This window comes from Hippoglossus stenolepis, chromosome 13, assembly GCF_022539355.2.
Source record: "Hippoglossus stenolepis isolate QCI-W04-F060 chromosome 13, HSTE1.2, whole genome shotgun sequence".
Taxonomy (NCBI): Eukaryota; Metazoa; Chordata; class Actinopteri; order Pleuronectiformes; family Pleuronectidae; genus Hippoglossus; species Hippoglossus stenolepis.
Window position 1 is genome coordinate 12778791 of NC_061495.1, and position 17086 is coordinate 12795876.

Here is a 17086-nt window from a genome sequence, read left to right on the forward strand (position 1 = left end):
GTTGTGGGTGCACAGCTATGATTTAAAGGCCTTAACGTTAGAAAGATGTGTTGGTGTCTGGACGTGTGAGACTTTGGTCATCCAGGGTGACAACAAGGGCACAGGGCTTTAGGCCTGACTCGTGGCTACTGGAGGTTTACTGCAAAGCCTCCTCATATCCCCTTAAAAGGGATTATACATGAGAGTTTTTTTTCCCGCCCCTCTCTCCGCAGACTTACCAAAGGGTTTACCAAGTTCCCGAAGGGCTTTACCAGAGAGGGTGGGATTGTGCGAGTTTGATGGAAGCAGAAAATTAGATTACTCACTTTTACTTTGCGTTGTTTCCTGGTGTGAAAGACCCCGTCTGGTCCCTGTGCCGCGTCCGAACCTCGGAGCATCGTTTAGCTCGAGCTTAACCCCAAAGCGACAGATAGACACACACATATCCCAGGATTTACACAGTTTACAGCCATGTGTATGTTTACTTTACTGATGTTGGATTTTTTTTTTTAAACTACTTGACAGGGCCACATAGGAGAGAACAGCATTTTGAACTGCAGATCCAGTCGATCTTTTTCAGGCGCTGACAGACGATGGTAAACAAAGGGAAACCTGAGCGCTGCCATCGAGGAACCCTGGTGTCCTGTTCTAACCCACTGCTTGTGTGTCCTCCATCTTGAACAGCACGTCGACTGTTCACGGAAAGTTAGAGTTCTGTATTTATTTAACATTCTGCCAAAACTTCCTCTGTATGTCTGCACCATAGGTTTGACATTTTACATGGAGGACATGACAGATAGTGGTAGGAAGTGGAGACGTGTTGTCCATCTTTATACTCAGTCAATGTCTATGCTCATATACTATAGCCTCTCTCTACTATGCATACACAAGAACCCACATTTTGCAGAAAACACATAAATATTGAAACCTATACGGCTGAATGTAAATATATACAAATATAAATTTGGGCAGTTCTGTCTCACAAGGTAGCGGGTCGTCCACTAACCGAAAACTCGGCAGTTCGAACCCCAGTCTCCTTGAGCACGACCAAATTGCCCCTTACGTCTGTAGCAGCAGTGTGTGAATAACGCGTGATCGATAAAGTGCTGCACATAGATTCAGTTTATGAATGTGTGAATGGAAAAAGTGTACTGTAAAGCGCTTTGACTGATCATCAAGACTAGAAAAGCTTCACAATTCACTAATACAGTGAGGTTTGTCCCACGCCCATGCATTTCTATCTGTGACCCTGCAGGTTACATATATCTACAGTTTTTAAACATTTGCTTTAATGCTTCTTGGTCTGGAGGAGGAAATCTGTTCAGCAAATAAGAAGATCTGACATAAACCTTGTTCTTCAAAAAGGCATTTGCTGTTTTTGTCTTCTAGCTCTTTCCAGCTGGTTATATTAGGTCCTTGGGACTTTTTCAAAAGAAACATCCAGTGTTTTTGGTTCTTCAGGTGGAGTAATTTCTTGTCACTCAGCGTGTAAGCTCTTTTATGTAGATGCAGATATGTGCTTCCTGCACACTTCTGGACATACACATGACTTTATCGACACATTGTGCTCAGCTCACTTGAATCCTTTTGCCACAACATTCCAACCACAGCAGCAGCTGCAGAGATGCTCGTTACGTTATTGTCACTGACGTTCAGGAGACCAAGATGTCAGAAGTTGTTTTCTCAATTAGCGACAGCCGCACGTGTGAAGAACACTGTGTTCAGAGGGGGGGACGGGGCAGCAATCACGTGACCTAGCAACTGTCGGGGAACTTCCTGGTAACCTGCGTGCAACCCGAGATGCTTCATATCAGCAGGCCATTATGAGTAGCTACATCTGCCACTTGAATATTGAACAGTGCCGGGGATCAGGTGGCAGATTACCGGTGAATTATTAATCCCTATAGATTGGCGTGAATTAGTCCGGTGCACGTCGGTGAGCAGGAGAGAAACAAACACTTTCACAGAAACAGGTAAGTTTGACTTGTGGCTTTATGATCTGAGCTCTATTGATCTTTGAACTCTAATTCGAATATTAAATAGATGGAAATGAGTGAGTGAGCTCATTAGATATTTGTACACAGGCTGCCATAAAACAGTTGCTATAGCGACCTTGTGCTTTTAAGTATATGCAGTATTTTTTGTGCATTTGATGGTTGATGGTTGAACAATAGATTCTATTATTAAATCAAATCCTTTGGTGATGTTCAATCTGATGTTACACTTGGGTTGTACGTTGAAAGCTCTTGCAGAATAAGATAGTTGTACAATAATAGACAAAAGCCAGTAAAATATGTTATGCATTTAACCATGTGTCACTTCTGCCTGCACATGTCACTTAAACCTGTATTTAATAGTTGCAGTCAAACATTCTATCGGCGGTACGTGGTGCTGCCAGAGAGGAATATGATCCATCTGTTTGAAAAGTTGGTGAAGGTGCCTTGGCAACAGGTGACCGGTGATGTGTTGAACGCACTGTGCATGTTACCAAACAGAGCGACAGTTATAAATGGCAGGTAAACAGGTTTGGACCGTGTTGATTAATAAGGCAGCTGCGATGCATTATTCATGGTCGGTTTGAGATGGACGATTAACTTCAGAAGAGTCAAAGATGGATTGTTAGACTGAAGACAAAAAGAGACTTTAAATGTGTGATATGAAAATGTATAATTATAAGAGATATTTGGCTCGTGCTGTCACAGGCTGCTTCTTGAAGGACACAGTGAAGGATATCTGTTGTATCTCTGCGCTGCACGTTTGAACGCCTCCCAGGAACAGGGGTAAATCCATCTAATGTCAACCTGCGTGCACAACAATTCATGAATCTGTGCTTGCATCTCCTGAGGGTTAGACATCATTCAGCGGCTTTTACATCAATCTGCTGCTCGAAAAACGACTTCTCCTTCCCCTCCTCAGGGTCGCACAACCTCTGTGATGCATAACATGTTTATGACAAGCGGCACAGTCGTGTGATCGCACACAAACATTACCCTCCATCACGCTTATCTGGGATTCGTGTCATTTTCCAAAAATAGGATGCGTGTCGCCCCAACATGGCAACATCATCTCCTCATCCATCATGCTAGTGGGCTTCAGCTGCTTCGACACTCAATGCTTTGCATCGTTAGGCTCGCATGTTGTATGCGGGCGCAGGAAAACATCAGTTGCCTGATGATCGACGTCGGCCTCTTCCATCGCGGTCGATCATCGGTCTTTATAACCACGTCAAGTGCCGAAGACATTTTATAAAACACCTTTACGTAATAATCATTATTCAAAAGTGTTTGTGTGGAGGTGTGGCACCGGTTCACCGCTCATTCAGGATGCCACTTGTCAAGGTAATCTCCGACCAATCCAATTGATCTCTAGGAGATTGCACTTCTTAGCGGGCAGTGACAAGGTCCCCGTGGAGAGGGCTAATTCAGTGTTGCTGTGAATATGCCACTTGTTGCCCGTCCTCTCGGAGGAAGCCCTTGCTGTTGCTACAGGTGTTGTTGTATAATGGTCACTGGAGAGTCCTTAGTCGAGTTTTTTTCTCAACCCCGATGAGTCAGAAGAAAAGAACATTGGTCGTGTAAGTAGAGTCTTGTTCTCTCCACCTACAGCTTTGTCTCTGCTTTGATTTGTCCTGCTTTAAACCTGTTAAGTGTCTCCCTTGGCAGATGTAGTCGCTTCACTGAGCTAAACGAGGAGGCCTTTTGGGAGCAAATGTACCCGTGTGCACTGTGGGCTGCCCACTGTTCATACATTTTAATTACCTGCCTCTCTGTGGGTATAACAGTATGTGTTTCTCTGTCTTGAGGTGAGCCTGTGTGGTTCATTTTTGTAGGACAAAGTGTTAGGAATTTGAAAGGGCTTTACATACCTTATATTCACAAGTAATTACTGTTGTCCTGGTTTGAGATTTGAAATTGTCACTGTTGATTTTAGATTGTGTTGATGTTCCAGGAGGTCGCTGTACGGCCTGTACCCCTACAGTTCCAGCATGATTGGCCTGGAGAACCTGGGCGACCCGTCGGGTAACTGGGACATCGTGGAGACCATCGGTAAAGGAACATATGGCAAAGTCTACAGAGTCACCAACAAGAAGGATGGAAGTGAGGCAGCAGTGAAAGTTCTGGACCCAATCAATGTGAGTCGTATCAAAGCTTTATTTACGTTGGGGAAAGTTTTATGCAGCGATTTTTATGCGTTGTTCGACAGAATAATAACCTTAAACTGTTTGAACTATCCCTAAAGGTGCTGACACATGCTGATGATATAGAAGCAGCAGCAATGTAGTATTTAATGTAATAGTCTAAAGTAGTACTTTGCATTTAATATAATGTATCAGAGCATCCAGTAACTCAATCACACAGTAACTTAAAGCAACTTTTTAACCTAAAAACGCCGCTTTAAAATTATTTTTTTATGGTTCACAGTCTTGGAATAGGAGGAATGTTTTCCCCTCTCATTCCCACTCCTCACTTCGAATGTCAGTTCCTACTCTATGTGTAGTGAGTGGGTACGATTTCCTGTGAGAAGGGTGTAACTGACTGATAATCGCAGCTTAAAATGCCAGACTCAAAAGTAATGCTGAACTGCAGATCAGTCATAAGTTCCAAACAGAGTTTGGTGCATTTGTTAGAGCAGCAGCTCTTCTGGTTCAAGGAGCTGGGAATCATGGGTAATATCCACCGTTGAGTTGCGTTTCAGTTCAGTGAACACATCGATAGATTTGTTTTTCTCTCCATGAAAACAATAATATCATAATCGCTCAGACCCACAGCCCACAGAGTTAATCACCATATGTGGCTGCAGAGGGCGCTGTGGCTCAGTAAACGTGACATAGGGTTGCTTTAATGCCGTGGTTTCCTTGTTGTCCAGCAGAAGTTGCTTCTAACTGCAACGTGACTTCAAGTGTAAAATTAACTAGATCTGCATGGGGTTTTCTCACAATTATGAATTTGGGAAAGACAATTTAGTCATTTGTGTATTCACCAAAAAAAAGCACAGAGTAAGGCACATACCTCCAAATAGTCCTTTACATATATGTGTAGCTCTAAGTAGTCTAATAATCAAACACCATACAGGTTTTTGATTGTTTACATCAGGATCCATACACTACTTCCTGTGGATCGACGAACTTAACAAACGCCAAATGTCCCTGTATCAGTTTAAAATATACTTTAATGTAAAGCTTGATGTGCAGTTGACAGTGTGGATGAATTAGATTATTCATTGATGTGACATGTGTGTGTATTGCTCCTCTCTGTAAGTTGCTGTTATCAGTATTGGAGAAGGAAAGAATGCCCACAAGCCTTTATTCTGACACTTTTATTTCATGACTACAAAAACTCATAATATTGTGACAGAAGCCCGAAAGAGGCAAAGACTAAAATCTCTGTGTTTTTCTTTATAACTATGTAACTTGTCTCAGCATGCGAGCCATACAAACAGAGTAAGTTACTTTTTCCCTTCTCTCCATCTTGATGCAGTTGTTCTTGCTTCCGTGAAATACATCAATGTCTCCCCTTTTTCATTTATTTCCTGTCATGTTAAGTCCAACACACCCTCACCAGAAAGTGTAGCTCTTTTCCGAGTGGCCGTATCCTCCACTCGTTTGTCTGCGTGATAAGGACGCTGTAGACTTTGCATTTGCACCGCATTGTGCTGATGACACTCTGTCTCTGGAGGGGCCTGTGGTTGTGTGAATGGAACAATCTCCATCCTGGCAGTGATATCCACCAGGATGCTCCCCTGATGCCCATGAAGATGAAGCTGCCTCCTCCTCCATCCCTCTCCCTGATTAGACTGCTGACATTATCACTCAGACATCCAGGAAGAGAAATTCTGCCTCTCTGACTGTTGCTCTTCCGTCCTTCAGAGATTTACTTTGATAGAAAAGTGCTTCCAGAAATAGATTAGCACCCAGTGCCTCCCTTTTCTCCTGTTACCGAGTTTACAACCCTTTCATTAGCCGTTCAATTGTCGTTATTCTGCTGTGTTTCAAAATCGAATGCAACCTGAAATATTTCAATCTTATTACTGTTGTCACTGTAACGGTTTGTTTACATGTGTTTACCTAGATCTCTTGCAATTGTACAATCCACTTCAGCTTGTTTTGTCTGTTGCTGTCTAAAGGATGTGGATGAGGAGATAGAGGCTGAATACAACATCTTGAGGTCCCTGTCCAACCACCCGAATGTGGTGAAGTTTTATGGCATGTTCTACAAGTCAGACAATCTATCAGGCGGACAGCTGTGGCTGGTGCTGGAGGTGAGCTCCCCCATTACGTCTTTTTCTGCAGGTTCTGGATCACAGAGTACTCGCGTTTGGATCCCTAGCACACTGCAGTAAAGCATTTTGATGGATTTTTAAAATGTGTCTTGGTGCTAAAGTTGTATGTTGACATTTTGGAAAATACACACCTTCACATTTCCATTCTTTGCGTTAAGCTAAATTAAAATTATTGCTGGCTGTAACCTTACTCTTGACAAATATAAAATTCAGTGCGATTCCCCAAGAGTCAAATAATTTCTCTAAAGGTGTGCAGTGTAGTTTTTGTCCACTAGAAGCGCCTGGTTACAGTATTTTCAAAACTGCCACATCTCTTATATCTGTTTAGTTCAAAGACTGTTTATAAAGATAGAGCAGCCGAGATGTCGGCCATTGCAGAGTACAGTAGAGCTAGAATGATGACTTATAACAAAGAAGGAGATGAATGTGGGAAACAAGATGCTAACGATACTAGCTAATATTAAGAGCTTAAATTCCCTCAGCTTTAAGCGTCTCTGTACCTAAAGTCTGCTCTTCAGTTTGCTAAAAGTGATGCTAAATAAAATTGGCATTTACCTCAAAAGCTAGCCGAGTCCACATTGAGCTTTTTGACAACAAGAACGCAGCAGTAAATCCAGCAATGTGCTTACGAATGACGGGGCCGACTAGTTGCTAGCTTGTATGTGGGTGTAAATAATCCAGGTGTCAAAATATTAAAAATGTTGCTTTACAAACAGGAAGAAAAATGTCAAAGCGTCATTAGGGCTTTTTTACCCCAAAAATGTTTAAAACTCAGAAAACGCGGAAGCTTAAGTTAAACCTTTTGTCTTTAAAGTAGTATTCCTCAGTTTGTCACGACAACTCATCTACAGAATGTTGATGCCATCATGCTGCCAGTGTGATGCTGCATTGTGTGTGTGTGTGTGTGTGTGTGTGTCTGTGTCTGTGTGTGTGTCTGTGTCTGTGTGTGGGCCAGCTCTGCCTATGAATCATAATCTCGGGTGTTGTGAAAGATGGACGAGTCACTGTGAGTTCCTCTGTCTCCCTCCCAGCTGTGCAATGGCGGCTCCGTCACAGAACTCATCAAAGGTCTGCTCATGCGAGGCCAGCGTCTGCAGGAGCCCGTTATCTCATACATCTTATACAGCTCCCTCTTGGTAAGACGGCCCGCTGCAAAGCTGCTGATGTTGGGGAGGAGGTGGGATTCAAACATGCAAAGAACGTGCCGAGGATTTATTTTCAGCGTGTGAAGTGTGGCAGGTGGTGATGGATGTCTCTTCTCCTTAACTGCTCCTTCCACTACTCAACTTTGAATTCATCATGTTCAGATTTTCACTAATGACGAATGTGATTGTGATTCATGCTGAGCACTTTGTGTTTTCTGGCCTCTCGTTTGAAAGGGTCTCCAGCATTTGCACAACAACCGGATTATCCACCGTGACGTCAAAGGGAACAACATCCTCCTGACGAGCGAGGGGGGAGTCAAACTGGTTGACTTTGGTAATTTGAAAATGGCAATTAAACCACATTATGGATTGTTGGAAAGAGACAAATTTATCAACGCCTGAGTATTGCCTCTCAGATTTATCTGAGATGCATCGTGATATTATCTTTTAGTATTTGACTGATCTGTGGGAAGTGTCAGCAGCACGGGACAGGAACACAAGCACAGGACTAATCGTTTAAAGTGCTTCACACATTCTAGTCCTTCGCTCAGCACTACATCTCTTTATGAGTTTGGTCGACACCTGGAGCATAATTCATTACATCTACAAACATCCACTTCAATTCCAGGATGAACTGATATGAATTTGGTTACCAAATGAAAAGGTTACTCTGACCTCAAAGCAGGATTTTGGTCATAAATCAAGAATTCACATGACAAAGTTTAAGACAAATATCTAAAAGGATAAAATGATCTGAACTAGAATCTAGAATGTCACTCAGTAGATCACATACCTCTGCCAATGGCTCATAAACATCAGTCCCCTAAACACGATTGATCTTTTTTACTTCAAGATCCATAAATGAATTACTGGGAATTCAATGGAAATGTTCGGAAATCTCACAATCCCTATGAAAGTAGAAAAAAGACTCTGGATTTGCCCCCTAATCTGGATCCACACCTAAATTGAATGAGTTCTTCATTGACCACATCTTTCCACCGGGTTTTGTAGTAATTCATCCTGTAGTTTTTGCGCAATCCTGCTAACAATCCAACAAAGGCAGATGAAAACATATCAAAGTTCAACTTCATGATGTTTTCTAAAAAAACAATATGACCATTATTCAGAGTCATATGGAGCAGAAGGGGAGATTAGGATCATTTTTCTTAACTGCTTGGTGGAGGCATACGACCCGTGAGGTGGTTGTTCCAGTTATTCCATGGACTGTAGCCCGGACCCAAGGCTATTATTGCTCATTTAAATTGCATTATTTGATCCTTTGCATATTAAAAGAAAACTGTTATGGCAAATGACTTTGAGTCACCCCCAGGCAAGTTTATGTCCTCTGTGTAGCGGAGACGAAGTGGACCCATGCTGATAAAAATCTGTCCCACATAATTTGAAATGATTATAGCCCATTATTATTACTGCTTGGCAGGTTGCCATAGTAAATTATACGCCAGGATTTATTGATTAATTCGAACGCTTAGTCTTTGCTATAAATTCTATTTTTATTCATAGTCATTTCACATTGATAGAAATACTAAATATCTAAATCTTGATTATTATTAGACTTGAATTAGGGTTATTTTTACTTATTTTTTTCCAGGTGTTTCAGCTCAACTGACCAGTGCGCGGCTGCGGAGGAACACTTCAGTGGGGACTCCGTTCTGGATGGCTCCTGAGGTCAGAGTCTATACTTAACGCACACGCTCCTCTCTAGTAATGCAGCAGTGAAATAGCCACAGTGTCTCGGAGCCTAATGGAACAAAGTCTGTTTTCATGTGATACAAAGAGAGGAAAGAGAGAGGGAGGAGAGCCTGGGTTATTTCTGTGTGGCTCTCCCCTGTGTCATTGTGTATTCCCCTCCATGGGCACAGCTCTCGAGGTCGCCTCAAGGTTAATAGCCGGGAGTCTGTGGCCCCTCGGCTGACTCTGTGGCAGAAATGAGGTGCGGTGATTGGGTCGGCGGGGAGAGACACCTCATGGGCAATTAGAATAAACTGGGCTTTAAAATGTAGTGTCTGTCATAATTATCGACTGTGGAGGGAGAAGCTCATGCCAGAGCCCAGTGAACTGACCCACCTCTCAGTGTTTTAAATAGTCCATAAATATAGATGTCTGTAACTCTGCCAGATTCTTGTCTTAAAGTAGGAGAGAGGAAGAGACATTCAGCTTTATGAGCCTTTCTTTAAATGAGCAGGTAGCCTCTCTAAGGCCGTGTTAATGAAGTGCTTTATTTCAAATGTATTTGACATAATGTTTTGGTAAAATCTGCTAATGTCACCTTACTGGCACATTTCCTAACGTGCTTTGATGAAAACCTGTATTTTGGGACTCTGTGAAGATGAAATGTTCAGATGGTCACCGTGGTGTCGTGTTGCCAGGTCATAGCCTGCGAACAGCAGTATGATTACTCCTATGATGCCCGCTGTGACGTGTGGTCCCTCGGCATCACCGCCATCGAGCTGGCAGACGGAGACCCCCCCCTGGCTGAGATGCATCCAGTCAAAGCCCTCTTCAAGATCCCACGGTGAGTCCACCAGGGGGCGCTCCTGCCACACAGCTGGAGGCAGCCCACACAAGGACACACAAATACTGTTTCATCTCTTTCAGTAAGGAGGACAATGACAAACTGAATTTGACAGCAAAGGTGATAAAGGGGAAAACGACATTAGCTTTTTTTTAAATTTACATTTATTTTTTATTTCCTTGAAATTTTAACTGGATCTCTGTGGTTTCATCCATGTTTGTTGTTGCCATTGCATTTTTCTATTTTCCATTTTTTCTTACATGAAAGGAAGCATCTGCTAAATAATCAGTGTTTATAATATTTATCATCACAAAAATGCAGTAGCATATTGTCTTGCTGTATTGCTATAAATCAATGCAGTGATTAATCTGTAGAAATATTCCCTGCTGGAGACGGTGTGTACGTCTGATAATCATTTGAGAGCTTAGTGGCTGCACGCGGTTGACCTTTTGTTATCAGCACAATCGCGCAATTATCTCTCAGTTAGGTGGAGATATGCCCTTCTGATTGCAATTTGCATTGTTGATGAGCTCCATTCACACTGAGATGAGGCTGTCATCTCCTCCCCGTCACAATGTTATCTCCTCCCTGCCAAGCCAGGGGAGGAACGCGGACGGCTCGTGGGGCAGGAATTATGGGAGCCGGTGCAGTATTTCATCAGCACCCGAATTTAACCAGGATTCAGGATGATTACAGGGAAAGGGGATGGTTAAAAGCAGGATGCAGAGGGATGGGTTTTTCTCAGGGATGCACGTAACAACACGTCACTTTATTTGGGTGGGGAGAAAATGTAGCTTAAATATTCTAACCCTAACCCCAAGTAGCCTGGAACTGGATGAATGGTTTCTGTCAGGCATGTTTCCTTATCAGCAGACCTAATAAGAGGGGACATATGCATTTGCCCTTGTCAATGTCCAATCCTGTTTCATTACTGCAGATCTGTAAGTGTCTTTGACTTTGGGGGATAACTAGGATGTTAATAGAATCAGACGTATATCTCCGACTGACATTTCTCCATCTCTGTCCCACTCAAAATAGATATTGTGCCCTCTTGTGTGTGAATCGGGGCCTTTAAAGGCTCTGCCGACGTGGTATAAATCACGGCGAATGTGTTGAACCATGAAATGATTCTGTTAACATGTCGTTTATCTCAAATATATTTTCTCATCACCGTGGCGAGGCAGACCAGACCACAGGAAAAACGTGCTGTAAATTATGACTCCTGTCTGAATTACTTTCTAAATATGGAAATGCGTCTCACCTTTGGGTCTTTAGTGGCAGCGACAGTGATTCACGATTAAATCAAAGAGATTCATCTTCACCAGGTTTCGATGATTGCAAAGTTCGACATTTAGATCTAGATTTTCTTTTTTTTTCTTTTTTCTTTAATACGTCACAAACCATTACCAGAGGAGCCTTGTCTGAAGTATTGTCCTTGGGTAGCACATGCTTTATGAAATCCATATAAGCACTAAAACATGCATTAAGCATTTTCATTATTCAGATATTTTACAGTTGCATGTTTCCAGGCTAAAGGTTTCACTGTCATGTTGTTAATCTTGTGCGTATCATCCACCTTATCCTTCCTCTGCTTCTTAAACAGACTGAGACAGTAAAATACTCCCATAGCTGCAGGTAATGTTATACATTTTCCTTGTATGTTCTCGTATTGTGTAGTCAGCCCTCTGTAGTGCGACTATTTCCTCATTGTCTGCTATACAAAAGAAAAAGTCAGTCTGTCTTGTCAGGCCCCAGATTTCATTTTTCCTGGTGAGGACAATATCAACACACAGATTGACTGTAGCAGCAGCAGCAGCAGCAGAGAACCATTATGTCCCAGTTTTGGTTGTGCAAGTGGAAACATGCACGGGTGGAAAGGCTTCTTGTCCCAGCAGCTATAAACGATAAGAGCAGCTCTGATATCTGTCAGAGGGGACGCTGATGAGCTCCATGAATTAGGGTCACCTTGGTGCGTGGTCTGTTTGTGCTTCAGAAATATCTGATGCTTGATGAGTTGTGACACACTGTCCACCCATGCATGCGTTTAAACCTCAGGTAGATCATTCTGATATTTTTGGTGTTGTAACTTCAGTTCTCTTGATGAATCAAAGGGTTTTTTGCTCTTTGTTGTGATCAAAATTAATTGAATGTGTTACAGCGTGTTCGACAGGTATGTGATGTCCGTGATGACCATGGATGGAGGTAATGGAGCGTGTCAGAGGGTAAAGTTGTAAAATCATCAACTGCAAAATTAATTACAGACACTCAAGACAAAAGAGGGCGTGCGAAACTTAATATGTGCGAAGGTTAATTGCTTGAACCGATGTTCTTTACTCGGCACGGCCCCGGAGTGTCCGATGTAACGTTAAACCAAAGTGTGTGTAAAATGCGTTGTAAAGGTTAGAGGCGATTGGCAAAGACGCCCAAGGTTGCTTTGATTCGGCTAGATCGCTCGCAGATACTAGCCACATATTTAATAGTAGTCGTATCTGTCAGAGCAGAGGCAGAGAACGGGTGAGGGAGGAGTAAATGATGGCGTGTCAGAGGAAACAGAGGCTAATCACATCAAATCATGAGGCTCAGGGAGACGAACCCAGACCTGGTGAGGGACAGGGATATCAATGTTGTTTCACTCATAATCACAACTGTAAAACTCAAGGTGGCGGTAGAGGGAAAAGTCAGAGGATGGAAAAGTGATGACGATTCATCCTCCGGGGACCATGAATTTCTGTCCAGAGTTTTGTGCCAATCCATTTTGTAATCTGGTAATGTATAATAACATTAAGTAATATAGTATAGTATAGTACTAAGTAATGTAATGTATACATGTTGTGACCTTAAATGCACAACAGGAAAGGTCAGGGATTCACCAAAGGTATTAGAGTTCATCTCTTTGATTCTAACATAATCCAAAATTAGATTTTGGTCCAAATCAATAGTTCTAGAAATATTTCAGTCTGGATCAAAGTTGTGGTCTGACCGATCAACTCAACTACCATGGCTCCATGAAGACCTGACGTTAGATTAACCCGAAATCCCTGATCCGTCAAGGAAAGTAAAAGTGTTTTTACCTTTGTAAGTGAGCAGGATTACGCAAAACCTACTTAACCGATATCTATGAAATCAAATTTTGCGGAAGGAAGAGGCATAAAACCTATTACATTTTGTACGGATCCAGGATTTTCTTTCACTTTCTTTAACATTGTGAGAGCATTTTTAACATTGTCGTTGATTTCTCAGAAAATAATTCATGGATCTTGATGAATAAAATTCCCTCTTTAGGGGACTGATATTTATGAGTGTGTACAATTTGGTGCAAATCCAGATCTAGTGAATTGGAATGTGGTTTCATACGGGGACTGTTGGGCCTTGGCGGAGGTTTGCTCTCCACTGAGTTCCATTCTAGTACATTTGGATGATTTCGATGTCTGTCACAGTTGAGTGTCAGAAGTACGCTCATTTGGAAACTGATGGAACCCTGCCAACGTTTAGCTCAACAAATTCCTCATAACTGTAAAAACCAGACACTATCTAAAATAACTGAATTGATTTTCCACATTTTCTGTGTAAAAAAAGTGTCTTTGAATCAAGGGATGAAACCACATCATCGTCATCATCAGACTCTGATCCAGTCCTGACCCATGTCCAGAGGTTTCTGGCTGGTTGGATGGTTTTAACATTTACTGTATCATCTCCTTCTTTGATGCACTTATTTTACTGCTATGTGCGGTGTTTGGAGAGCTGCTGCATTTCGGTGATGTGGCCGCCACAGACATGATAAATGTGGCAGCAGTTCTCCGTGCTCATGCATGTGTGCTCGAAGAAGTGCGAGTGCTCTGGCTGAGGTGATGGATGAGTTGAGATTTTAAGCGGGTGGTCTATTCACTGGATAAGTCTTCATTTTGGGCCCTCACTACCTTGTCTAAAGGCCACTGTGTTTCTGCTTTCAGAAGCCAATGCCCTCTACAGTAAGTCAAAGAAATGCATAAATCCTGAAAGTGAATTCAAGCTTATACTCTTTATTCTCCTCAAATTTCATCAGAATCAATTCTGTATCAGCAAGGTTACGCAAGGCAGCTTTTAGATAGTTTTACAGCAAATGTAGATTTATCTTTGTGCCACTTTTACATTTGCGAGAACAACTCAGTATGGGTGCCTGTTCTTTTGACACATTAATCATGATTTCTGCTCTAGAGGATGTAAACCGTGGATATGTGATACAGAAACAGATCATTTCAGATTTGTATTGGCGTTTATAATAATTGTACAGTTTTAAAGTTTAAAGTTACAGCACAGAGAGCTTCAGGGAAAGATTCTAAGTAGAGTCTAACCGATTTATTGGTTGGCCAATAAATTGTTAATCTCATGCATATTATCAAGGTTTATGTTTGCCGATATGGGCAAATATGTTATTATTTCACAGAATTGTATTTCATACAATGCAGAAAAGATGTGCATTTATATTTATACTCTACTTAAATTATCTTTAAGTTCTATATATTTGATTGTATTGGTGTTTTTTGTATTTATAGATATTAATAATATAGTTTATGGTTAAGCCGTAAGATATCAAGGTTCAATCATAAAACGTCATCATAAGGGTTTGATAACATCATCTTCGGAATGATTGCCAATTTCTACCTCTGCCAAGTAGGTTATGTTTTCATTTTGTAGATTTATTTTTGTTTTGTTTGTTTGTTTGTTAATAGGATTACGCAGAATTACTCAACCGATTTCCATCAAATTTTATGGAGAGGTGGGGCATGACCAATTTTGGTGCAGATCTAGATCAGGTCTGCATTTGATTTCTTTAACGTTGTGAGATCGGGCGGAAAGAATTATGTGTGGATCTTGATGAAAACATTGACATATTTAGGGGGTTGGTCAGTTTCATAAGGGGACCCTGGCAGAGGTGTGCAGTAATCCATATCAGTCTCAAAGTATCACAAAGTAGCAAAGACAAATGTACATTTCAAACTGAAGAATTGCTTGAATGAAAAATAGGAATATTCAACATCATATGGAAAGCAGAATTATAAATCCAGCTGCATGGGGTTGATTTTTGTCTTCCTTCATGGCTTAGTTGCAGCCGTCAAACGCTTTTGACACCTCTGTGATATTTTTTTTTTTTTTGCCTCAATCCACTGTGAGGAACGTTTGACAGTACGAGCGCTGCCTGGACCTAGATTGGAATAAGCCATTTGTGTTTACAATATGAGCCAGCCCTCTCACAAATGGTGAAAGGGGGGGGAAAAATGCCTGAATTTGCGAAGCACAATGAGCACAGTTGACGGTGTTATCAGCCCTGCTGCTATATTGACTTTGTAATGTATAAGCAGTGTGGTACAACATCAAGGCGAGAACGTGTCTTCAGGCTCATATTAGAGGTTGCATTGAAGCAGTCAGTTAGAGGCTTTGATCTGCACTTTGGAAAGGATTGGCTGCCTGAATCCTTATCAAAGACTCCACCAACTTAGTGCTGCGTAACATGACAGACTCTGTGCCCCAACATCCTCCCCACCCTTTCCAAAGAGATGGAAAATAGACGTTGAATATATTGTAGTAGTTTTATGTGTAGCTTAGCATCTCACTCCGGTTTGTTTGTGAAAGAGTTTCAAATGTTTTAAATCCAAACTCGTGTTGTATTTGATAGATTGATGGCTCCATGGACCAACATGCGTTAGCTAATTAAAGCGGTTAATAAATATCTTCACCGGGGGTGTCACTGTTTTCCTGACAGTGATAAAAGGTTCAGCCTCCAGCTGTCAGCTCCCCGTGAAGATGACTGTACTCAGGCCCGTCCAGCCTTGGCTCCTCATACAGACCTGCCTCCTGTCACCCTGTGCACTTGAAAAGCGTTAGCCTCATTATGGATGGCCTCCGTAAATGCTGCTGACAGAGGTATAACTAGCTCCCATAACTTTTGGCTCCCAATGGCAGATGCTTGCTGCCAGACAGTGGAGGAGCTGTTATCATTTGTCACTTTTTTCTGTGGCTGCCAGAGACCTGGAGCCCGACCAGCTCCTCCTCAGACCAACGGCTCTCACAGGAGTCTCCACGGCCCCTCTCTGCCTGCTGCTGATCATTTGTCAGCAGAACTCAGGAGACAAGTCTTTAATTTGCAGCAACGATCGTGTCATTTATATGCTTTTGATGAATTCAGTTTTTCACACACTGTGCTGACTTTTTCGTGTTGTGATTTTGTTTCAGAAATCCCTCCCCAACTTTACGAAATCCAGAACAGTGGTGCAGGAGTTTCTGTCATTTCATCGGACAGTAAGTCTCCTCTAACTTCGTTAAGTTGTCAGCCTTCGTCCTCTCCTCTGTCTTTAGACTTTAGTCTTAAGAAAAAAGCTGTTACTTCCCAAGCATCTCTTAAAGCCTTTCAAAAGACAAGTGAAAACCCATAGGCCTTTGTCTCACCTTGTGCTTTGCAGTTGAAACCCTGCATTTTAATTGTCTTTTAATGCATGCAGTTATTGTTTATTACTACATTTATGGTGTTGTTTTATTTATGTGAAGCACTTTGTGACTTTGCTCTGGGAAAAGTGCTACACTGAATAAACTTTACTTATCTAATTACTCACTAAAAGGGTCGTGAAAACACACAGTTGATGGAGAAATGTAATGTTCCAAAAAGACTGTTTTACCTTTTCTGAAGAACTGAGGCAGATTCTTATTTCTTTATATATAAATATGTATAAATGGATGGAAGGATTTTAATAATATTATTATTATTATCAAGAGTTCTCTTAGTTATTATTATTAAAGGGTAAGATGTGTGTGGGGGCATACACACACACACACACACACACACACACACACACACACACACACACACACACACACACACACACACACACACACACACACACAGACACACACACACGCATATATATTTATATAGGATTAGACAGTAGGAACATTCTACAAATGTACTTACAGCTACATGTTTTAAATCATACATTTACTTTAACTTGTGCCCCCTACCTGTGATTATAGATGGGCAAAAATGAATAAAGAATATCCCACAGTATTTAATAAAGGATTTGTTCAGTATATAGAAAGATAGAACATACATTGGTAAAAAAAAAGCCTGAGCAGGGATAGCGTAACAGTAGCTATCGTATGTTATCAGCAGGCAGGAAGG

The 17086-nt window shown here is 41.7% G+C and overlaps 1 protein-coding gene across 6 annotated transcripts in view; it reads left to right on the forward strand.

Annotated features, from left to right (window-relative positions):
* The window catches only part of myo3b (myosin IIIB), a 63925-nt gene that overhangs the window by 973 nt on the left and 45866 nt on the right, over positions 1-17086 (forward strand). For 3 of the 6 annotated variants that reach the window (XM_035173676.2, XM_035173673.2, XM_035173671.2), the window contains exons 2-9: positions 3928-4111; positions 5399-5419; positions 6103-6237; positions 7290-7394; positions 7638-7737; positions 9013-9089; positions 9791-9936; positions 16147-16212. In XM_035173676.2, the coding sequence (XP_035029567.1) occupies positions 3928-4111; positions 5399-5419; positions 6103-6237; positions 7290-7394; positions 7638-7737; positions 9013-9089; positions 9791-9936; positions 16147-16212 (834 nt within the window). Of the gene's footprint in view, positions 1-3419; positions 3554-3927; positions 4112-5398; positions 5420-6102; positions 6238-7289; positions 7395-7637; positions 7738-9012; positions 9090-9790; positions 9937-16146; positions 16213-17086 lie in introns of those variants that run through there. The other 3 variants (XM_035173672.2, XM_035173674.2, XM_035173677.2) reach the window with 2 other exon arrangements.